We start from the raw sequence: 24248 nt of genomic DNA, 5'->3' as shown, positions 1-24248 counted from the left end.
CTGTCTTTTAAGGCTGTTTGTTGGATGGCGATAGCATCTTCTTAAGTTGTTTTTGATTTTATGAATAAGCCAAGGGATTTCCTTTCAATTGGGGGAAACGAGTTCCAGAAGCAGAAGATTGTGTTATGGACATTAATATTTTCAGAAAATCAAAATAGTAGAAGCCTAACTGATTTCTGAGATGAAAATACAGGATGGTCCACTGGAATATGCAAAATGAGTCGCATGGCTTTGCTCCAATTTTCTCCTGTGTGGTGGTATTTCATCATCATCATCATCCATGTTTTATCCCAACTATATGGGATCGGCTACAAGAATCCTGTTTTACCAATCAGTTATATTTAAAACCATATCCACTGTTAAATTATTAGTGTTTAAATCATTTTTTACTACTACTCGTGTCATTTTTTATTTATCCTTGACTCTTCTAGCCCTTTCAACTTCAAACAAACCACTTCTTCTAACTGGAGCTGTTGTACTTTTTGTCAAGCCCTCGTGATCCTGATTTGTTTCTTGTGTATTGGTATTTACTACATTAAATTGCTTGAGTTGCTTGACATCCCTCATCAAACCCATTTTCTTGGCTGTAAATTGTGTGGGGTTGGGGGGGGGGGGGATTACTTTTGAAGCAGACATCCAAATCATGTTCATGTGTACCTGTTATGGTTAGTTTAATCCAATTAAGCTTCATTAGAGCACTGTACTTAAGATTTGCATGCTCCCCTGTTCAGATGCAAGGAATTATGAATGATACAAGATTTGCATGCTCCCTTATTCCGGAAAGTGGCATCTGTCTTTTCTTAATACATGGCTACTGAAGGGAAATAAGGCTTCACAAGTTATAACAGCCAAATTTCAAAAAACTTGACCGAGGGGTCACCATTCACCCACTTTTTACCAAACATGACAAATAAATGTGGTTTTGACACCCTGTCCGTGATCAGAATGGCTTGGCCTTGAGACAAGTTCAGGTACCTACATTCTTCTGGACAGAGGGCGATGAATCCCTATCTGCTGAATGAAAGTCTGTAGACAATGTTCTGAAAGTGGGGAAGGCTTCTGAGATGTAGGTGAGGTGCAGTAAATGAGAGTAAACTTTGGCCCTTCTGAGATGTAGACGAGGTAAAGTAAATGAGACAGTCACCACCTGCATGGCATGCTTCTGGGTAATCTATAACATTATTAATCAGCCTGAAGTAGTAGTTAGCACTTAGCAGCATTTTCTTTGTTCCATGTGTTTTACTTTCAGAATTACTCGCTTTCCGTCAATTAACCAGTGAACCGAAATCCTGTGTGCTTCTTCCAACCATCACCCGGATTGTCTTTTCCCTTCTATCCTCAAGCCATGAGTTTTGTTTGGTAGAACAAACTAACTAGTCAATTCCTCTGACCAACAGCTGGAATCTTAGCTTTTCACTGCTAAAGATAATAGTAGATAGAAGAGCCACCATGCAACAAGTGCATTTGTATGATTAGTTCGCCTTTCTGCAGGCAATTCCTCTCTGTGGTGTTCTCATCTGTCTCTAAAATTTCTGTCCCACCCAATTAAAATCGAACACGTCACTCTCCTTCTCTCTTACATTTCAAACGGACGAGTCCAAAATCCAAACCTAACGGCATTGTACTCCAAAAATTATGAATTCAATTAAACCCTCCCGCTTCTTTCTCTTTTTTCATTCTTTCTCTCTCTTTTCCTCCTTCTCAACCGTCCCTACACACTACACAGCACCGAGCCTATGAAAATATTCAGGAATGAAGCAATTTGAAGAAATGACCAGGTGGAGATCTTGAGCTTCAGAAAAAAGCCATCAATTTAGACCTAAAATTTATTTATGGGAATTTCATGCAGTGGATTTGAACTCCAAGAGAAAGAGAAAAATAGATTTATTTAAGAAAAAAAAAATTCTTTAAAATTTTTGGATTGAGAAATTCATCTAGCTGATCCCTAATACAGAAGGGCGAGGAAGAAGAATAACAAAACATCACTATTCAAGCTTTTAAATCTAAGTTTTACGATTATATATTCATCGACCTAAACGATAAAAAAATCTCAAGTTTCAAATCCGGGCCTGCGTAGGCTGAAATACAGTAGGTGCTTAAGGAGCTTCACTCGTCATTGAAAATCCTTGCCGGAGAAGAAGAGGGTTTTCTCCTCCCTCGCATCATTTCTCTTTTGTCAAAAAGCGATGAAAATCTAGCATCATTTAAGGTCGTATCATTGAAGAACACCCGTTCTTTCTGGTTTTGGTGTGACCCGTTCCTGACTTCATCAGCATTGACGATGAGTTATTTTCGACATCGAGAAGGGCAATGCCATGGCACCCTTTTTTCTCTCAAAATGGTTGCTTAATCTTGCAAGAGTCCGCCGTTAAAACTCTCGCAGAGTTCAAGAAAAATCTTAGAAGAGAGAAAGAGCCAGAGAAGTGGCGGTTCCAGAAGCGAGGGTTGCAGCGGCATTTTTGACGGCAGTGTTGTATGGTCGGTGGAGATTTGGGCACTCATGGGGGCAGTTCAATGCTGTGTAGGGACGGTGGGGAGGGAGGATTAATTGGATTTATAAAATTTTGGACTTTGGAGTAGAGACTGCTGTTAGCTCTGGACTCCGTCAATTTGAAAGCCAAGAGGGAGAGGGTGGGACAGAATTCTGTGTTTGGTCAAATCCAGAATTCGTTCACCTGAGTTGGATTGAGGTATTTCTTCCAGATGATGTGTTGCTTTTGACAGCATTAATGGGCAGTTGACGGTACATGTAGGCAGTAAACTGCCAGTTACATTTTTAGTTCTCTCTGTGGTTAATGATATCCTAAATCATCCATGAATAATAAACAGACTGGTTTCTGAAATTATGTGCACATACTCTCAACAGTGCATTCAGTGGGTTTGAGCTTCCACTCTGGACAGTGAATGCTTATAAGACGACAGTTTCCTTGTTCCCTTATTGTTCTATAAGCCGTTAAAAGCCAGGAACAAAATATGTTAGGTTTTTTGGTACCTTCTGTCGGTTTTGGGAATGATCCGGGGTAAAAGTAAGTAGATGGGAAATTCATGGACTAAAATCATTCGTGGGTACTAAACTCTAAAGATGGTTGCTCTCCATTAGAACCATTCCAAGGACAAGCACAGCTGAGCTGCAGTCAAGAAAGAGACGCTTGGCTCATTTATTCTACTAAACCCTTTTTTCTACATGTTTATAGGGGGATATCTCTGAGCATTACCCTCAGGCCTCGCACAGACTTGTCAATTCCAGCTTCTAGCAGTTTAGGGGATCGCTTGGCTCATTCATAATTCTGAACTGCATGATGAAAAATTCGCAACTTTTTACTGAAATTCATCATCTGATTTCTGGAGTCCACTAAGCCCAGAAAATACAGAAGCTTGCCCTTTTTTTTGTTCTGACAGTTGTTGAGAATTCAAAATTGCAGTAAAACTCACTTTACTTGAGGGAAAGAATTCTCTCTGTTTGTAAAAAGGGCTATTACCCAATGTTGGAAGTGGTGGACCATATACTGATATCCATACCTAACCTTTGGCTGTTCTGCACCAAATGGCCGCTCTCAGACTGAAAAGCCCATGTTCTCAAGCTTGTTCAATGTCGACCCGAAATTTTATGGTCACAGTCACACCAAGCGATGGGCCTTGAGGAAGACAGTCTTCTCTTCTCTGCAGCGAACCGGCATCTACCCATCCAGTGAGCTCATTTTGTACGACATCTAGGCACAACAGTGAATTCAGATGCATATATAATTGCAATCCATCCTACCATTAACTAGGTAGGTTTGTATTAAAGGAAAAAAAAAGAACATGTTTATATTGGTGTGGTGGGGTTTACAATACTCCTTTGATCTAATAAATTTACAAACTATTAACAAATGTTGCAAGAAAGATAACGGTTGTGGTGTCCATTCGTATTGCAACAGTTAGCATGACTGAAGCGTGGACCGCTCTTGAAGCTCACAAAATGGCTAGAAATATGGGTGTGAGAGAGTTATCATCCAAGGAGATTCACTGCTGATAATCGAGTGCCTACAGAGGAAGATTGACCCATCATGGAGAATCAGGAAACTGATTGAAGAATGTGCTTTCATCAACGGGGTCCATGGGTTGCAGGTTTCTTATAATTGTGTGATTGGTGAAGCTAATGAGGCAGCTGACTGGTTAGCCAATGTTGGTAATTCTGTTGAATTCTTAGGTATGTGTTTGGTATAATTTCTTTTTATTTATTAAGTGTTTGTATTTGATTTGTTTGTAAAACTAAGAAAAGTAATGAAGAAACCGTTTATTGACAAGTAGGCGTCACTAGACACTATTAGGCACCATATTAGCATAACAGTGAATAAATGTTTAACGTTGGGAAAAAGGTTAAAATGAATCTTTACTCAACGGTAAACATGCATATAAATCAAAATCAGCTTTTCGAGAGTCTTTATATACACAGATCAACATGATGGGCTAAATATTAAAGTGACACTATGTGACAGCATTTATTAAAAAAACACCCACAGTTCCAAACACTGCCCTAGATCAGTCTAGATGTTCTTGGTTGTTTGATTATATCTATTTTTTATGCTTGATGGGCCTGCTACCCTCCTATAGACCCGCTTCTTTTCCATTAAAAAAATGGTAAAACAAAAAAAACCGGCTAATTTGCTTAAAATTTGTGAAAATTGTCAAATCCTGTTGCTTGGGCCATTGATAACTTGAGGTTTTCACATTTAAGATTTGGGCCTAGATTTACCTTCAAAACAATCCAACCAACCAGGATTTCATCAGATTTTCTATGCATCACACAGAGACAGAGCCCCGCAGTACATATTATTTTATATTATATATGTAAGATGTCAGAGGTAGGTAGATTAAATTAACCCAGTGGCTGGACTGTCTGATCCATGAGATCATGGCCTAGTAGCCATCCTGTTTTAATGAGGACTCTGAATCATACAAATTACAATATTCTTACCACTGCATTTATTTGCATAGAACATTTTAGAGCTTTATATGGTCTAATGGACAAGGATAGCTCTAAAAGGAAATTTGCTAACCAAATCAATAAATGATAGAACCACTGAAAAAAAATGTTGGTCTATTAATGTAACCATCCAGTTTGTAGAAAGAGGAAGAGACGTTCACAAGGGCAAAAGAGTGGAAAAGCAAAAGAAAATTGGAAAAAGATGCAAGCTTTGGATGGAAAAAAAGCATTTCCTTGAGAAAGCTATTCATGATCATTATAGGAACTTTCATCGAATACACTCCATACTTGATCTTCTTTTTTGCAGCCTTGTATTGTCCATCTAATTGGCCCAATAAATAAAAATTTGTTTTCACACACAGGACTAGTTCATGTTAATTGGGCTCCCTCTCAAATACAACTTTACAAGACTCCGGGGTTTGGTTCATAAGCTCCGTTTGTTTGCATGCAAATCTAAATCAGATACAAATTTTACATCAGGTTTCTCTTTTGCATCCATTTATTTGCAATTATGATTTACACTCTTAGCTGATGCAATGTTTACACTTTTTGTCTTATATGTAATTATTAGTAGTGCACATTTTGTATCCGAAAAACTGATGCAAAATTTACATCACTTTCCGCCTGCTTTAATTCTGTCATATAAAGTGGGGGACAGCATCAGTTTGCTTCCTATCTTATTCCTAAACAAATAACATTCCTCAAACCTCAATTCTCTTCCAAATAAAGTGAGGATGGCATCATTTTACTTCTTACAAACAAACAAAACTATACTAAATCTGAAACAAAAATAAATCAGAATTGCACTCCTATTCATTTACACTGATACAAATGAAATTTGAAGTTTGAACTGCAATTCTGCAAACAGACAAACGGTTTCCAGGTCCTACTATATGCCTATATTATAATGCCTGTGAAGAAATTAATAATTTAGGCCATGTTTTGGAGTGTTTAAAAATAAATGTTTATTTGGGCCAGGACCACACCATTAAGCACTTATTGGTGTTTGGGAAATAAGCCTACCCAAATTTTCAGATTTTTTTAAAGTGCTTATACAATAAGTACTTATTCAATTTTTTCTTCCAAATTATCCCTAGTTGAATTTTAAAATACCACTTGTAAAATTATTCATAGTTGAATTTTGTAAAACTACTTTCGTAAAAGTAGTTTTATAAAAAGTGTTTTTGTGTAAAATTACTTTTCATAATAGTGATTTTAGAAAAATACTTTCATAAAAGTGTTTTTATAAAAGTAATTTAATAAAAGTACTTTCATAAGGGTATGTTTTGAAAATTTGAAAGAAAATGAAGCACAAAATAGTCACAAATACTTATTTAAAATAAACACTTGAAAAAGTTGGGTACCAAATGTAAAATAAGTGCTTAAATTGTTTAATAAACACTTATTTTTAACATAAACACTCCCATGGCCTTAGTCTCGTAAGAATGGAAAATAAAGAACCTGTTTCATTGCTCAAAATTAGGTAACTCTGATTTGGGTTTATAAGTTTATTGAACAATTGCAAGAGAATCCGGTCTAGAAACATTCATGGTTATTCAACGTTTTGACATTTTTAGCTTACATATTCTCGTTGAATAGTTAATTATATTAGGATTTCATTGCAAGTCTGTTATTCATATTGCAATTGAAGGTGATCAACCAAACCGAACAATTTAAGCCAAGGTTTTTAAAACCGACCCGGAGAACGAACTGGTGAGGGGTCCGGTTCTCAAGTTGAATGGTCCGATCGTTTGAATCAAACGATCAGCCCGTTCTAACAAAAAAATAAAACTATTTAAAAAATATTAAAAAAAATTAAATGGTCAAAACCGTTTGAATGATTAACCGCCAAGGTCAACGGTTTGCTGACCAACATCAATGGTTTTTGGAGAAAATCCAATCTTGAGAAAAAACAGAACCGATCACCTAACTGGTTCCTGGTTTTTCTGATCCGGTTTTGAAAACCATGATTTAAGCCGTTTGCAACAAGGTTAACCAGTGCTGTAATTCAGATCAGATCAGATGTTTGAACCAGTGACCAGTGACCCAATAACTTACGTGTCTGTCTTGCTTAGTTTTCACTAGGGGTATTCATTATTTGGTCAAGGCGCCAAACTGAAATTAGCTGTTCTGGTTTGGTCACTACTTTATTAAAATGGTTTGGTTCAGTTTAGAAGTAATACAAATACAAATATATATAAAATATAAGGTTTTGCACTCTACATATTTATATTTGTACTCCTTCCAAACCGAGTTTTTGGAAATCAGACCCAAATTCAAATTATACTAAAATGATATGATTTGATGTGGGAATTTTTCAAACTGTGATTTGGTATGAGATTTTCTCCAACTCAGACTGAGCAGAAATATATATATATATACCCCTCCCCCAAATTCATGATTGCGGGAATCAATTCTGCGTCAACGCCGGAACAACCAGCTAACATACCAACCAGCCACCCCTCGGTTGGTATGGAATGTATCAGAATATTACATATTATTAATTAATTAAACTAAAAATGATCCAAATCACCCAAGCATTCACTTTTGGACCTGATTTATAATCCAAAGCAAATGCATGAGTGACGGTGGATCATACAAGGATTCACACATTAGTTCTGATTCAGATCCAGATATTTGAGGCCCATTTGAGCTAAATTTCAACATTTTAATATTCAATCCTAGCCAGGGCCAACCTGAAGTTTAACCTGGTTACCCGAGCAAAGCAGATTGGAGTTGGGATTACCCGCTAACAAAATACGTTCAAACACTCTCCCAACATGATCAGATAACGCACATTTTCCCATAATTACTATGAGATGTGTGGTGTCAGATCATGTTGGGAGAGTGTTGGAATGTATTTTTCTCTCTCTCTCTCGATATATATATATATTAAAAGAATGTGGTCAAGCAATAGTCCCTCCCATTTAGACACGTGACACTCCAATTTTTTAGGAAAGAGGATCTTAAAAGTGGTTAATTCCACTTTTAAATAGAATAACAACCTTAGAAGTGGTTTATTCAAACACATTTAATCCACTTTGAAGTGATACAAACATGACTATTTATAAAAGAATACATAAAAAAATGCAAAGTAAATTTATCAAATAAATAGTAAATACCAATTAAAGTGGGTTACTGTTTACAAATAAGACCTCATTTAATCTCTTAAATCGTATTAAAAACGACATAAATTAATAATAATTTTCAAACAAATTAGGTCAGAATAGATTGTGAATTACAAAGTGGGTTACTGTAATTGCCCGAACTTAGTACAGGGTCATTCTCTAATATAATACTGAAATTCAGCTGGTCAGTTAAGGTGGAATTATATCATGCGTTTGGTGGATTCAAATCTTCGTATCAACATTGGACATCTAATTGCTTTCTTCTGCTCAACTAATGGTACATCACATCGAAAGAGGCAATCAGCAAAACACATTCTAACACCCGCCCAACATGATCTGACACCGCACATCTTACCATAAGATTGAGACCTGCCATGTATGAGATGTGCGATGTCAGGTCAGGTTGAGACTTTACAGTGTGTTGGAACATATTTCGTTGGCAGAAGATCTGGATTCCCAATGAAGCTTACAAAACCATATTTTTAAGTAATGGGCCTAATGGGCCTTAATAATAAAGAACTATCATTTCGTCACTGATGAAACACAGGTTTTAAGCTGGTCCTCTTGTTTGAAGTTGTTAGGAACCGTCAGATCAATCGAAAAAAAAAAGAACTAGTTCTTAGACTCTAATGATAAATAAATTGAAGAATGAAGACCAACCGTCCGATTACATGATAAATGACCTCATCTTCATAAACCAAGATTCTGGACCCTAAATCCAATCTAGCGCCACGAAGTCGCATTAGGGTTTACGTTGGGCTGCGCTTGGGCTGGATAAATTGGGCTTTTCCTCGGGTTGAGTGGGTCTCAATCCGGAGATCCGGACCAATAGGCCCGATACCTGCTTCCAAGTTCCAACCGGCCCAAGTTACCTATACCCACTCGTCTTTGTGGCAGAACTTCACCATCTAAAAAGTATGCAATCCCAGATTCCAGTTGCTAATAAAACTTTTGGAAGACCAACTCATTTACAGTTACAGGTTTTTTTTTTTGGCAACCTAAAGTGAATCCATTTCAAATGAAGACAATGAGATTTCAACTGTAAAATGGTTCAATTTCAGATGACAGCCAAACAGGGTAGTGATAAATTGATTGATCTCGGGCTGTATAAGAAGAAAAAGGAAAAAACCCAATGCATATTCTAACGGAAGCAATGCTTTTTCTACAGAAAGAATTGGTTTAATTAGCCCAAGAATATTGCCGCCCATTGAATCAGAAACAGGAAACCAAATGTCGAAAGACAGCAACAATGAAGATGATAGATGCATATATTGTCTGAAGACTTCATCTGCCATCCCAGGGTTGCTATCAATTAACTATTTCCTGCTTCCATCTTTCTTGACACACGTTAACACAAGTGACCAATGCCAGCACTTTGGCAGGTCAAAGTGCCACCAATGAAGCAGCCACCAGTGAGCCCAATTCATGCTTTAGCTAGCTTCCAATCAAAAGTGGTGAGAGCAGCACTACCAACCAGAACAACAGAATTTAAAGCAATCAAATCAAGTGGGATTCCCATTGAGACAAGACGTATTAATTTACAGGAAAATTAAGCATGCATTCACGTCTAGCATTGAGAATTCAACAATTGGGTACAGTGCTTCTGGGGCCTGATTAACCCAGTCAACAGACTTCTGAGGATGTTTTGGATCTCTTGATCTGAAATTCCATTTTCATCTTTGAACTAATATAAGTCCCAGAAAGGTACTACTACATTCCAAATTCAAGTCATCTAATACCTTTCCTCGTTCAATGTACCTCAAGGAAAGGATAAGATGTAGGTGTTTCCATGTCCAGAGCAAGCTGATGCCTTGCATATATTATTTGATGAAGCTAGTTTCATCAAAATAGAAACAGACAAGTCTTCTAGTAGGGTACACTAGCTAACATTTGGAGAGGCATTCTAGGACTTATTAGTTTTATAAAGAAACCTTTTTCTCCATTATAAAAGAAGCAGATTTCCTTAGTTGCCCAACTTTTTAAGTTAAAGTTCAAACGTCCTTGTAGTAGTAGGCCAGAGTCATTATCTAGCTATATTATTGATTCAACAAATTAAAGATGAGTTGCTTAATTAATAATAAGATGGTGACATGGCTGACCCTTTGGAGATGGAGTGAAGAAAAGGCATAACTTATAAATTATTCAACACCATAGTTTCTTATTTTGTTTCCCATCTTAAATAATTTCTTTGAGACCAGGAAAAAGAAGAAGAAATCATGTATTAATTATATATGAATAGAACCCATTTGAAAGGTTCACATTCTGGTAGTGGATTTGAGGTCTCCAGTTATTCTATTGAATGCATTAATTATAAACCTATAAGATCAGAGCAAAGAGCGTGACCCATGTTGAATTAATCACATTTGGTAGTCCTCTTTTCATGATCAATGTAGTTTGGTTCAATGAAATTTCAATGTAGAGAGTAGAGACATCCACCAGAGGAGGATTTAGACTCCTCTCCTTAATTTGTTCAGTAAACAATGATTCTGAGTAGTCTCATGATAAGTAGTGCGCGTATCTATGTTTTGACCAAATTGATCTGTTCCGATATGCCTTATTTTGAATGCAAGAGAAATGATATGCTCCTGCAACTGCAAAGTCTTGAACAATTTTGCTGAAGTTGCACCAGGTAAATGCATTGATGAAGGCCTTTCACATGGATAAATACATATACAAATACTAAAATTCCAAATCACTAAATGCATTGATGCAAAGAAAGTGTTTTCATAAGATATAGGTCACTGAATTAGTGTTCTGTAACTAGATCTACTAAAAGAAATGTACCTAATGACCAGTTGTGAGGTTTCTATGGACCAGGTCAAAGCTTATATTTCTAGTTCTTTATCTTTTATGTTGTAGTGGGCTCTGGATAGACCTGGGCCTCCCTGCTGTTTAGTCCCTGGCCTGGGATCAGGCAGAGGGCTGGCCTTGCCTTAATCTGGTCCATTAATGAAACCCTCAAGAATTGAGGATCACATATATCAGTCAATTAATCATGTTTAAGGGGAAGAGAAGAAAAGTTAATTAGTTAACAGGAAACCCTTTATCTGGGAAGTTAACAATTAAAAATCTGACTGTCCTTTTCTTCTCAAAAGATTATATCCTAACTCAAAGAGAAAAAATGGAAAAAGAAAAATATGCTCATGATGACCTACTGCATATGGGCTTCCTTTTGAGAGCTTGTGGAAGGCAGGAGTTCTTCTAAGTTTTCCTATATTTATTCAAAGTAAAAAAAAAAAAAAACTGTTTTTTTCTCTTTAACAAGAATAGCTGTAAGATACAAAGATTAGGACCTAGGCTTAACATTATTGAGTATATCCGTTACCCATTTGAAAAGTTCACAGTTATTTCTGGGAAAGGAAAAGGATTATTTCTTTGTGGTGCATATTTGACTCCCTGCTAAAGTAGGAGGAATGCTTGAAATATTAATTAAATGACTTACAAGCCTTGGAATAATTATCCTGGCCCATAATGTTGAAATTTTGAATAACACTATACATAAGCGTCTCTGTATTTCTACAGGTTATTTGATATAACAATTGGTTCGGTTAACCGAACCGTGGACACCCCTATACAGATGTACTGCACTAGCTGTCAATTCCCACAGGAACCACTAAGAGTTCGATTTACGGGGGTGACACAATGGACATAATCAGGGCCGAGAGATCCTATCTGGGCAAGATTGTTGTCGATCATTTTGATTCTGCTCCCTTGCAGAGGTTCCTTCAATTTGGGTGTTGCTGTTGTTCTTAGGAGATGGGGTTGACATGTTGAAATCCTAAAGGGTGAGAGACTGAATTGGCTTTTCTTTCAATTTCCCACAAGCGGTGTCAATTGTTGTAGCATAAATCTATTGATCTCCTTGCTTGAGAACAGTTCGAATGGATGGCTATTGAGGTTGGTCCATCGAACTGTAAAATATAAAAGATCAGAGTATTCGAGGTGTTGAACCCGGGTTGGGCACTCCAATGTTTAAATTAGCAATGAGAGTATTGAAAGCAAAGAGAGCTTGAGAGAGCAATAAGTGAGTGAGTTGCATAGATTGCGCATACCTTCTGGCAGAATAGTGAGGTCCTTTTATAAGTGTTGGGTCCAAATTCCGTGTCTGATATAACTGGGTACAGCCGACTTTATGTGTCCATTACACTCGGAGCATGGTTCTTCTATGTTGGCGGTGATCCTCATCTAGTCTCTCCCAGTTGCACGGAGACCGGGGTCATCTGTGCTAGATGGGCAACGTGCTGCCGCTTGACTTGGAACCGATAAGCACGTTACTCTGGATAAGGTCAATCTACCACACAGGTCGTCAGGTCGGTAGGTCAGTAGGTCGTCTTCCTATCGAGGTACACATCTCACATGGCACCAAAGTGTCAAAAGACAGTTCAACGTACCATGTATCGCTGTATGGTTGATCCGCCAAATCACCCCATCAATATCTAATTTTGATAAGAGAATAAAGCTAAACAGTATCTCTAAAGGAATCCGACTTCAGTCGGGGCATTCCAACAGACTTTACAGCCTTACCTTGGGAATATCTCCATACTTAAATGATTTATTTCATGAGAGATATTCCTAATGCAAGGTTCACCAACTTGCCCTGCCCTGACAGAAGTTCTCTCTAAAGCCTCAACCCTCCCCTGTAATTATGACTTAAAAGCTATAATATATGATTATCATATTCCACAGAGATGCAAACAAATGCATCTTTTCATTGCAATTTGAAGTTAGTCTCTTCTAGAGTTCTAGTATCAACTTCTAATCGCCACAATCCGGTGGCACTTTAGGATTTGTTTATCTATGTTAAATTATATATTCTTCTCTGATTCACTATTGGAGGTCACTATATTCATTCATTAATATAAATTATGATTTTGTCTGTTTCTTTCATTCAACACAGGATCTGCTCTTCACACATGGTGCCTCACACCGATCTTAATTACATGCACATCTTACTGTGCATTGGAAATGATGTAACCGTTTTCGGCCACGTACCAATGTTTTGTGATGTAAAATTTTTTGGCAAAGTACCTCGTTATTCGACCCGGTGGTGGCGTGCCTTAGTGACGAGCTACTTGGTGGCGAACTCCCTGGGGGAGAACTGCTTGGTGGCTAACTGCTTGGTGGCGAACTGCCTTGGTGGCGAACTCCCTGGGGGCGAATTGCCTGGGGGAGAACTGCCTTAGTGGCGAACTACTTGGGGGCGAACTACCTTGGTGGCGAACTGCTTGGGGGCGAACTGCCTTGTTGGCGAATTGCCTTGGTGGCGAACTGCCTTGGTTGCGAACTGCCTGGGGGCGAACTGCCTTGGTGGCAAACTGCCTGGGGGCGAACTGCCTTGGTGGCGAATTGCTTGGTGGCGAACTGCCTTGGTGGCGAACTGCCTGGTGGCGAACTCCCTGGTGGCAAACTGCCTTGGTGGCGAACTGCCTGGTGGCGAACTCCCTGGTGGCGAACTGCCTGGGGGCGAACTGCCTGGCGAACTCCCTACTAGGCGGCCGATGCCTTAGAGAATATTGGAACTCCCTGGTGCGGCGCAATCCGATTGCCCTTAGCATGAGGTGGTCTTCTTTCCTTTGTAGGCTGCGGGAGACGAGGGACCTGCGAGAACTTCATCTTTTCCTCCTCTTTGTAGGTGGCGGGAGCTGAGAGACCTGCGAGAACTCCATCTTTTCCTCCTCTTTGTAGGTGGCAGGAGCTAAGGGACCTCCGAGAACTCCATCTTTTCCTCCTCCTTGTAGGTGGTGGGAGCTGAGGGACCTCCGAGAACTCCATCTCTTCCTCCTCCTTGTAGGTGGGGGGAGCTGAGGGACTTCCGAGAACTGCATCTTTTCCTCCTCTTCGTAGGCGGCGGGAGCTGAAGGACATGCGAGAACTGAATCAGAGGTCCCGGGGGTACTTTCCCGGTGGGGGCTCTCCGATGCTTAAGTTAGCACTCTTATTGTAGAGAGCTTTGAAGATAATATGAGAGAGCTAGAGAGCAGGGTTACTTCCCTTTCTTTTTCATCCCCTTCCCCTTTGGGGGGTGAGGTCTTTATATACCGGAGTCCTCGCGGGTTAGGTGGGTGAAAAGCCTCCAAACGGTAAGACTCGTCGCATCCTGTCAGAACCGGGGTACGGTGGTGAACTCCTCGAGGTCGTCAGGCTGGCGCTTGTGTCAGGCGGCCTGGGCCGGGTTGTTAGAGGGGTGCCTGCGTCAGTCGGCGGGTCAGTGTCTAGGCCAGGTCGTCAGGTCCGTGCCTGTGTCAGTCGGCAGGTTAGTGTCTAGATCAGGTCGTCAAGCTGGCGCCTGTGTCAGTCGGCGGGTCAGTGTCTAGATCAGGTCGTCAAGCTGGCGCCTTGGCCGGATCATGTGCTAGGCTGGTCCAGGTCGGCCAGGTCGCGTAGGCTGTGCGCAGTTCGCGCAGGCCGCGCGCGCCGTTAGCAGTTCGCGCAGGCCGCGCGCGTGTGCCGCACAGGTCGCATGTGCCGTGCGCAGGTCGCGCAGGCGCGCGTCAGGCCGCACGCAGGTCGCGCCAGGCTGGCCAGACTGGTGCCCGGGTGGGTCACCAACTTCGTAAGTTTGTTGGCTGGGTGTTTTCCTAGTTGTCACGAGGTGCCACGTGTCACAATTTTACTGGAGGGCCAAATCTGCCCTCATCAGGAAACGTCTCCCGTATTTTTGTATTATTATTTATGAGAACTATTTTCAATAAATGGTGGGATAAGGTAGGTCGTTGTGAAGCGCTTTGTGTGAGGAGCACATCCCACCTCCATTCATTCTTTCTCTAACATATGAAAATGCCCATCCTTTTTATTGAATGATGTTAGTGTAATTTGTGAAGGCCTACGAAAACCATGCGCATGACAGTCATGTTTGACGATATGTTCTTAGGTTAATTTTTTTTTTTTTTAAGAATGAATACAAAGTTATAGTTAGAGAATATTTTGCAGGAAAGTTATAATGAAACCCTCTTCATTTTGGTCTTAAAATACTACAACTCTGAAAGTGAAAGAATAGAAAATTTTAGCTTATCAACAGGAAATGTAGCGTGCGATGAGGTTGTAAATTTTTTCCTACCTAATTATGATTATAGATAGGATTCCAGTAAAATAGTAAGCATACTCTTCAATCATTGTAAATTTTTTCCTACCTAGTTATGATTATAATGTCGGAGTGGGTTTCTTCCATATTGTCAAATCAAGCAATTAATCAACTAGGAATATAAAAAAGCCATCACAATTTTTATTTCAGGTTAAGGGATTGCCACTTTTGAAGCTCATTAAATAAATAAATAAAAAGAATCTTATGAGGGATACAGATACATTTGCGATTCCCTTCCACATTCATGGAACCTATGAACCAGTCTGACATTGTGTATGTATAGTGATTGGTCCAGTATCCTCTGGTTCTCAGACATAGTCGATTTATTGTGTAAATTACAAATAAATCCACTTTTGCTATGACAATGTCACATCGCAGGTCTAAAACCGAATATAATGGCCTTAGATGTATTGTTGTGGCTACGTAAGGACACCACTTCATCTAATTCAAGGTGGGGCCATATCAATGCATTAAAGGTTTTTTATTTTGTTGTTTTAGCCTTATGCTACAATAATTTTGTAGCAGAAGAAGTGGTATGGTTACAAATGCCCTACCTAAGGGTTTTAATAATAGCAAGTATCCACTTCCAATGTTTTAAAAAAATTATCCAAAATTGGAACCATTCTATCCACCTGTTTCTGGGTTGATGGTCAAGTTCGAATGGATATCCCGTTTTAATAAAAAATAAATAAAAATATAAAACAGCCATAAACTGTTGAATGAATCGATGATTCAACTGCTCAGATTAATGGATCATTGACCAATTCAATAATTTTAGGCCAGGAACTGGGTTAGGAGTAAAACAGGACCAATTGCTTAAACAGTTCCTAGGTCAAACGGTCCAACCATCGGATCAACAACAATTTGAAAACATTGCCCACCTCATGTTTTTTAAAATTAGAATAATGAATTACAATGATATGAGTTCCGATAATATTTTACATGAACTCATATTTGATTTCTCAGATATTTTTGTAAATCCCCAATGTACAAGTTCTTATGGTAAATGGGCTGATGTAATTGGTTTCTTTTCCAATACAATACTTTACCTTTTAAAAAAAACTTATTTTACATATATACTTAATTCTTATTTTCTAATACCAGCTATACCCCAATTTGTATATTACCAATATTGCCTCTACTCTTTTCTACTTGGCTTATTGCATTGTTAGAGAATAAAATTCTTCCCATGACCTTATCTAACAGCTTAGGCTTTTAGTTTGAATAATTTCTTGACATGGTATTACAATCTGCCTAATCAAATGGTTTGGTATTTGATCCGCCCCGTTGCAATTAACTAAATTTCAACACAAGGTATGGATATACTTGTGTTTGTTCATGCTTCAAGCCCATAAGGGGGCATGTTAGACAATATAAACCTATTTAAAACCTTAACTAATCAATGGTATCATAAAAGTGGTAACCAATAAAGTGATATTTATCAAGATTCACTATAAGGTTTTGATTGGTCAAAATTCTTTCAGTATCATGTCTTTTTCGGGCAATATAGTTTTTTCTATCTAACATCTTAAGCTTTTAGGTTGAATGGTTTCTTGACATGCATGAAGATGTTTTGCTTAAAACTTACTCCCAAAAAAAGTTAATTTAAAAATAATAAACATTTTGATCCAGAGAACCCTGACTCGAGAAAATAAAAGAAGAAAAGCTTATTAGCCAACTGAGGGTTGGCTCACTGGTGTGTGTTAACTGGTTTGTTCCAGTGCTAACGCAGAATCGAATCCCCAACTATGCAGCACTTTGGGGAAGAAAGGGTTAAAGGGAAGTTATTAATGATGCATGGCACCGAATACCAAAAGAAAAAATCTATTCTAAGAGTAGATTAGATGGCAACTTCACCCCTGTTTGAGAGCATCTTAAACTTCATGTGATAACATGAAAGAACCCTTCTCCACTGGCCGATGGCCCTGCTCCTTCAGTGAAAGTAAAATTGAACAGTTGAATTCAATAAGCCGGTGGGTCTAATGTCACGACCCAATCAGCACAGAAAATGCTCGTCCGTGAACAATCATATCATTGGACTATGAAATCTGATAGTTGATAGAGATAATCAATGACCAAACGGATCTATTACCTGTTAAAGTGGTGTCTTATTGTTTTGCTTTTGCACGTCTAGTCCAATGTTAAAGATTCCTTCTTGAAGTCGATTTTCAAGTTTTTAATATATAGCCAAAGTTGCCGATAGTGGTAGAGACATCTTTTTATATATAGAGAGAGAGAGAGCGAGCGAGCGAGAGAGAGAGAAAAAAGATAAAAGGGTTAATTTCGTACAAGAATATAAATCTCAGGATGATCAGACCGAAACCAATTACACTGCTTAACTGTAATTAAGCTTGATATAATGCTACATTGAACTATCGGTATTGTGGAATTTAAATTAATTATTAAATAATGGGTAGTCAGTCATCAGGAATACTTGGCTCCTACCCTACTGAAGGTCATGTGTCCTACCGCTTCTTGATTTTAAAATTTAAATCTGAAAACTAAACCCTTAAAACTTTAAGGTTTTAACCTTAACCTTAAACCCTATAGTCTAGAGTGTAAACTCTTAAACCCTAAAGTCTATATCCTTAAACCCCTAAATCTTCTCTAAACCTTAAACTCAAAATCAAAATTCTAAACCCTAGAGCCATAATCCTTAAACCCCTAAATCCTAACCTTAAACCTGTATAAAACAAATGCACTCCATGCCAACGGGGTAGGAGTCGATATTTTCCGGTCAGATAGAGACCCACGATCGTGTCTATAAATTTCAATTTCATATTCTTTTTATTATCTTGCTTACCCTTGGAGAAAAAGAAAAGAGAAATTAAGAACCTGAAAGAAGCTTTTGAGTGACACAAAATTAATTAATTAGAAGCTAAGAGAACAAAATCCATAGAATTTATCAGCAATAGCCCAGTGTACAACAAAGCAAACCCCATATCCTAGATTATGATCCCTAAAGCCAAGCTAAAGAGCACTGCTAATACATAGGCACTGAAAGAAGAACCCAAACTAGAGCACTAACAAATTTCCTCAGCGGAAGAACCATTAGCAGCAATTTCTATCTGCAGAGAACGTTGAGGCTTTTGCTTCTTGTACCAGACGGTACAAAGAAGAAACAACAAAAAATTAATGAAGCTTGACACAGCTAAAAGGCCATAGAAACAATCGAGTCTCCCATCGTTGATGTTATCAGCTAGCCATCCTTGCCCATCGTTGCTCCCTGTCACCTTCTTCACCACCGAGACCAAGAGGCTACTGACAAAGAAGCCGAGTGACAAAGTTGAGAGGAATAAACCGGTGCTCATTGTCTTCATCCCTTTCGGCGACTGGGTTATGAAGAAATCAAGCTGCCCTGTGTATATGAACGCTTCTCCGGAACCCACAAGGAAAAACTGTGGGACTAGCAGGAAAACGCTCAAGGGTAGAGTAGTCGAGGTGGTGCCACCGACATCTTTCGCGACTGATAAACGTTTCACCTCAGCTAGTGATGCAGCTGCCATTCCTACTGTTGAGAAGACGAGTCCAATAGCAATTCTCTGTAGGCTGGTGAAACCTGTAACAGAGATACGTAAAAGCAAATTAAGTTCAGTGTTATTATCCTTCTTGTGATCGCTTCATGTGTATCAAATTTTTACCTGGTTTCCCTTTCCATTTCTTCCAGAGACGTATAATCAAACAGTCATAGACTGCCAGGGTAATCAATATGGCTCCCACAAAGAAGACTGTGAGGGAGCCTGCTGGGATTTGAAAGTGCCCAATGGATCTTTCCATGGTTGAAGCTTGCTCTACAGAGAAGGTGATCATTTGTGCATATGTCGTCCAGAATATGATCGTCGTCGCCCAAACTGGTAGTAGCCTGATCATCATTTTCACTTCTTCAACTCTGGTCACCGAGCACAGTTTCCAAGGGTTTGGAGTCGAGGAAACATTTCCTTGGTAGTCTTCTTCTAGAATGATTGCAGCCTTGTCCAAACAACTGTAATCGAAAAAAAAAAAAGACAAGAATGAGTCATAGCAAAATTTCCACTGAATAATTGAATAAATCTTACATTGTTCAAGTGGTTTTACTTTCCAAAAAAAGGGTTCAAACTTTTTACTATTGTGCATCTGTATCTCACCAGAACTGGTCTGAGTGTTGGATTCTTGTAGCCTCAGGAGAATCCTCATACAATGAGCTAACATTTTTGGGAAGTTCAATCTTCCTCTTCGTTGTAGCTGCTACTATGACTTGCAGAATGTGGACTATGGGGCTTCCCATTCTTTTCTTGTATCTGTATCTCTTGGTCCCTGACAAAAATATCAAGATGGCAACAAACATGGAGACTGAACAAATTCCGTAAGCCCAACTTCGACCCACTTCATCTTGTATATAGACAAGCACGGTAACAGCCGTCAAAGTTCCTATGCTGATGAAGAAGAAGAACCTATTGAAGAAGTAAGTCATTTGGGTCATTTCCTTTTTGTCTTTCTCATCGAACTGGTCTGATCCAAATCCTGAAACACTTGATTTAAGGCCACCAGTCCCCAATGCAATTAGATAGAGAGACAAGTAAAGAATCCCCATTTGGAACCCATTGGCTTCTTCACATTTTCGTGACAATGTAATATTGCAGGGAGGCGGGCGGAGTTGTGGAAGTCTTGTAGACATTGCTAACAAACCAGTCCCCTAATTTATCATCATCATCATGATCATCTAAAGTATTCCAGCGAAGTAATGAAGGTAAATACCAAAACAATACTCGATCTGGTTTAGCAAGCTAAAATTGCAAATTGTTGTGACTATATGAATCAGAAGAAATAAGTAGAATCACTGCAACACATACCAGGGTTTGGACTACAGAAAAAATGGCAATAGTCTTGTATCTGCCTAAGAAAGAATCTGCAAGGAAGCCTCCTAGCAGACAGAGGAGAAATGAAGTGCCCATAAAGTCTGTTACAGTGTTGGCTGAAGTTGCACTGGGAAGATGCATTGTTCTTCCCAAGTATGTGACAAGGTTCACTGCTATTCCCATTGTTGATAGTCGCTCGCATATTTCAATCCCTGAAAAAAAAAATTGTTGTCAACATTTTTTTTGGAATATTTTAAGTGCCAGTTCTATATATTCAACTAAACCAATAGGGGGTGTTTGCAAGCATAAATGTTTTTGCTTTTCTTGGTTCTAGAAAATGCCTTATGTTTTTTTTTTTTTTTTTTCTTGTTTGTTTGTTGTTTCCTGCTTTTGAAACCAATAAAAACGTGCTTTCATATATTAAATTGCAGAAGGCTGACATGGGCATTACTGCAGGGTACATCCACCTTTATCAATGGTCCACTCAATGTTTTTAACCTGCTGTTTGACCCGGTTGGTCAAACTGTTTGAACGGTCATTTGGTCAGAATTTCGGGTTTGGTTCAGTCAAGATCCGTTAGATGGTCAAAAACTATTAATTTGGTCAAGAACCGTTTGACCTGATCAATTCGACCCAGTGACCGAATCGTGGGCTGTATACTCAATGCATATAAAACTTTCAGAGGCAATAACTTTGCACTTCAATGTCTGATTGGGGTGATTTTTTATTTTTTGTAACTTTTTGAGATCTATGTGTCCCAAGGCATTATAGGCATCTTGTCCTGCTATTTTCATGAAAAAAAACTCTTTTTAGGCCTCAAATTGCAATTTTTAATATTTTTTATAAAAAATAATAATAAAAAACTGAATTAAAAAAATAAATTAAATATAAAATAATACATATAAAATATTTAAAACATATTCATATATTATTTATTGCTAAAATATATATTTATATACACATATATATAATGACATGGCATAGACTGAATCATTCGATCCAGCCAATCGAACCAGTGACTCACTACTCAAAAGACAAAAATGATTCAACCTCCATATCAGTTTTTAAAACATTGAATCTAGTAGTTGAGATTATCAGTTCGGCTCCAGCCAAAATAAGCCTAGGATCAAATGCGCGTAATTGTAGCCAATGATGTGTGTAATGCCAAAAAAAAAAAAAAACAGAAAAGAAAGGTATATATAGACGGTCTAATCTCCTATAAACCCTTCAAATTGCTGTTTTTCTATTTGTGAATATTGAATGTTAGCTTTATGAAACATCATGTCAAATCACCAAAAGAAAATAATCTCTTTGAACCCAGAAAGTTGATTTTCCTTCGGTTTTGGAATAAATAAATTTTTATACAGCTGAAAATATGTTTCATGTGTTTTTGATTTAAGAAAAATAATTTGGTTTAAAAAAAGATTTCCACAAAAGAATTTTTCGTGCGTTTGGCTTCAAAAGAATTTGTCGTGCATTTGCATTACAGGTGTCCAGTTTTGTTCAGCCCAACCAAGTGCAGATTCCGACTCGGGTGAAAAAGAGAACAGCTGAAGAGGAGAGAGAATTTTATTTATAGCTCACATGCATGACCCGGATTAATTAATTATCATCAATCTATACCCATTAATCTCATCATATAGTAGGAATAGAAACAGAGATTGGAGGAACACATGAAGCATGAATGACCCGGATTTAAAAAACTCATGTCCCTGTTTGCACTTCTCATTATTTTTTAATTTGAAACTTTTGGTAAACTGAACTGTCACATGTATCCTCTCTCCTTTCTTTGAAGATGAGCTACTTCTTGTGTTGAATACAGGAGATTGGAGGAACACATGAAGCATGAAAAAGAAGTAGAATGCGAAGTTAAATTGTAAATGATCAAACAAAGCTGTAGCCTAATCAAATAATAAGCTAAATCTCGTGCATGAAAAACTGAACTCTATGTATGCTTAGGGAAAAATTAAATGATAAAGCTGTAACTGGAAGGTTTAGTGTATCTCACTGAATTTACATCAACAGTTGTTGATGGGGAAGAAATATTACAGAAGAGTAGGGATGAACCAAAAGAAAAGGGGGGCATATGCGAGTTACAAGAAAAGGAGCACAGGTCCTATAGAAAAGATGAAAGAAATGTTCAAGGGGTGAACTAACCCAGTATAAGAGCAGCAGACACCCAACCACCAGTTTTAGACTTGTCAGCAGGGAACCCCTTGTAGTCCACTGCGTCTGCAACTGACAAACTCATCTTATTCTCCTGATCAGATGAACAAACAAAAGTTTTTTCAAGATTAATAAAACCCTAGTAGATATATTTTTAAGAATGAGGATTAGCTAATAAAACAAACTAGCACAAACCATATCTTTCCTTTTCAATTCCCTATAGGAATAAAAAAAGCTAGAGAGCAAGAAGAAAGTTAAGAGAAAAAACCCAAGTATATATGCTCTCTCTTCTGTGCTTCAAGTCACAACTTAGCTGTCTTGGGATTCCCCTTTTATAGGCAAAGATTTAAGGATTGTTTACGTAACTCTTACCTCCACTACTACCATTAATTGATAAAATTAATATAAGAAATATTATAGGTTGTCTGTAAAGTTCTAGTTATATTTGTTTTGAAAATTGGGTTATCCTCCAAACATTTTTTTTTTGGGTATTTTAACAAAAATTGAAAGTGATTTAGAATTATTGGATAGCAGCAAGCATGATATGAGGGAAAATGGAATCATGCACGAACATGTGTTGACCATAGATACCACCTCTTTATGGAGGCGTTGGACATGGAGGATGTGAACCACATTGCCCTAGTATTTTAAGTGCTGTTGCTACCCCACAAACAAAAGCTACCGCCATTTATTTTCCCTACTGTCCTTGTAGAATAGGATAAGAAGGAAAACCTCAATTAATTCACCCCATAATTATTGATCTCTCTCTCTTTCTCTCGAGTATTTCATTAATCAACTGTGCATGAATGCATCACTGCCCAATAAGCACTGGGCAAGACAGAAAACAGTTTGTACATATGCCAATTAAAAAACCACTATACGAAACCCATACAAAAAGAATGTTGAAGAATGCTGTGCTCCAAAAAAAGAAGTGGACTTATGTGTGGCCAGCCAAGAGTATAACCTTTAATTTCCCACATGCTAGCTCTTCAAAACTTCCCCTTCTCAACTAAATTTGCCTTGAAATAACCTGCTATTTCTCTCCATGCATCCAAATTGACCACACCACTACCCCTGTCACCACCTTACATACAATCCTACCTCTCCTCACAAATTAACCAGCCCCTTGGGAAACACAGTTAAACTCCAAGCACCTTTAGTACTTTCATCCTTTATATATTTCCCAAGTACTGAATCTACAACGCAGGAATAAATGCTCCATGTACTCCTCACAAACTACTGTTTCCGCACAGAATACAACTGCTAGGTTCTGCCTCCATTACTCTCTTTCACAAATTGTCAGCTGTTAGGCACCTCCCCAGACCCCAAAGCTGTCACCCACAACCCGAAATTTACTTTTAGAGGAGCCTCCCATCTCCAGATCATCTTTTTGGAGAAATGAAGCTTCCTCATCATCAGTACATGGGCCAGGTCTGGACTTGACTTTTGCCAAAACTTGAATGGCCGAGACCAAAGACTGACCATGAAACTGTGTCAAGTCAAGCCCGAGGCCGGTCCCATGAACAGATCAGCAATAATATTGTAAGAGCATAGAGTCGCAACCTGCCATAAATTGGCTAAATCCACTCGGTCCGTCTGGTCTAATAACTAACCCAGAAACTATTAGAAGATCCCTGAATAATCCCTTGAGAGGAGAAACCAATTGATAAATGGAGGTCCATGTTCGAAAATGGGGATCCAGAACCCAAATCCTCATCTCTCTCTCTCTCTAATCACCATCGTTCAGTGAACTACCCCCCTCCGGGAGTCCGACTAATTCTCGCTTTACCTTCCACTCCCCTTAGATTTTCTGAGTTGATCTAACGTTCCAAATCCATGGTGTTTACAAATACATTGGCCTATATTGAACCTGAAATGAGATGTCATTTTATTATAAATGTTGGAAGTCTTTGGAAGTCTATGAAGGTACCAAATGGCTAAGTCTAGTTGGTTGCAGTGGAGGATTCGAATTGAATTCCACATTCACTAGGGTAAGGAGGGTTATGGATTTGGCAGGATGGGCTACCTCCATGGGACCAATTAAAAGTTTGAAGTCGGTTGCCAACTTATAT

The 24248-nt window shown here is 38.5% G+C and overlaps 1 protein-coding gene across 3 annotated transcripts; it reads right to left on the bottom strand.

Moving 5' to 3' along the window:
* Positions 1-18021: 18021 nt before the first annotated feature.
* Positions 18022-22487, bottom strand: LOC148869378 (Major facilitator superfamily protein). 3 transcript variants are annotated; one of them, XM_088968343.1, is made up of 6 exons: positions 22372-22487; positions 22168-22270; positions 20005-20222; positions 19300-19847; positions 18817-19157; positions 18022-18734 (listed from the first exon to the last, which is right to left on the bottom strand). In XM_088968343.1, exons 1-6 carry the CDS (start codon positions 22372-22374, stop codon positions 18199-18201), a joined length of 1749 nt encoding a protein of 582 aa, XP_088824469.1. In that variant the 5' UTR covers positions 22375-22487; the 3' UTR covers positions 18022-18198. The 3 variants fall into 3 exon arrangements, with proteins under 3 accessions (XP_088824469.1, XP_088824470.1, XP_088824471.1); XM_088968344.1 differs by having other exon boundaries at positions 22445-22484; XM_088968345.1 differs by lacking the exons at positions 22168-22270; positions 22372-22487 and having other exon boundaries at positions 19300-19874; positions 20005-20143.
* Positions 22488-24248: the final 1761 nt, after the last annotated feature.

Source organism: Nelumbo lutea, chromosome 2 (genome assembly GCF_056320005.1).
Source record: "Nelumbo lutea isolate HS-2025 chromosome 2, American lotus-T2T, whole genome shotgun sequence".
NCBI lineage: Eukaryota > Viridiplantae > Streptophyta > Magnoliopsida > Proteales > Nelumbonaceae > Nelumbo > Nelumbo lutea.
This window is presented reverse-complemented; position numbering and strand designations above follow the sequence as displayed.

Excerpts from the sequence above, each read along its gene's own strand:
- LOC148869378 (XM_088968343.1), bottom strand. Across the intron at positions 19,158-19,299 it reads CAACACTCAGACCAGTTCTG|TTGTTTGGACAAGGCTGCAA; the intron begins GTGAGATACAGA and ends TTTCGATTACAG. Across the intron at positions 18,735-18,816 it reads GAAATGGAAAGGGAAACCAG|GTTTCACCAGCCTACAGAGA; the intron begins GTAAAAATTTGA and ends TCTCTGTTACAG.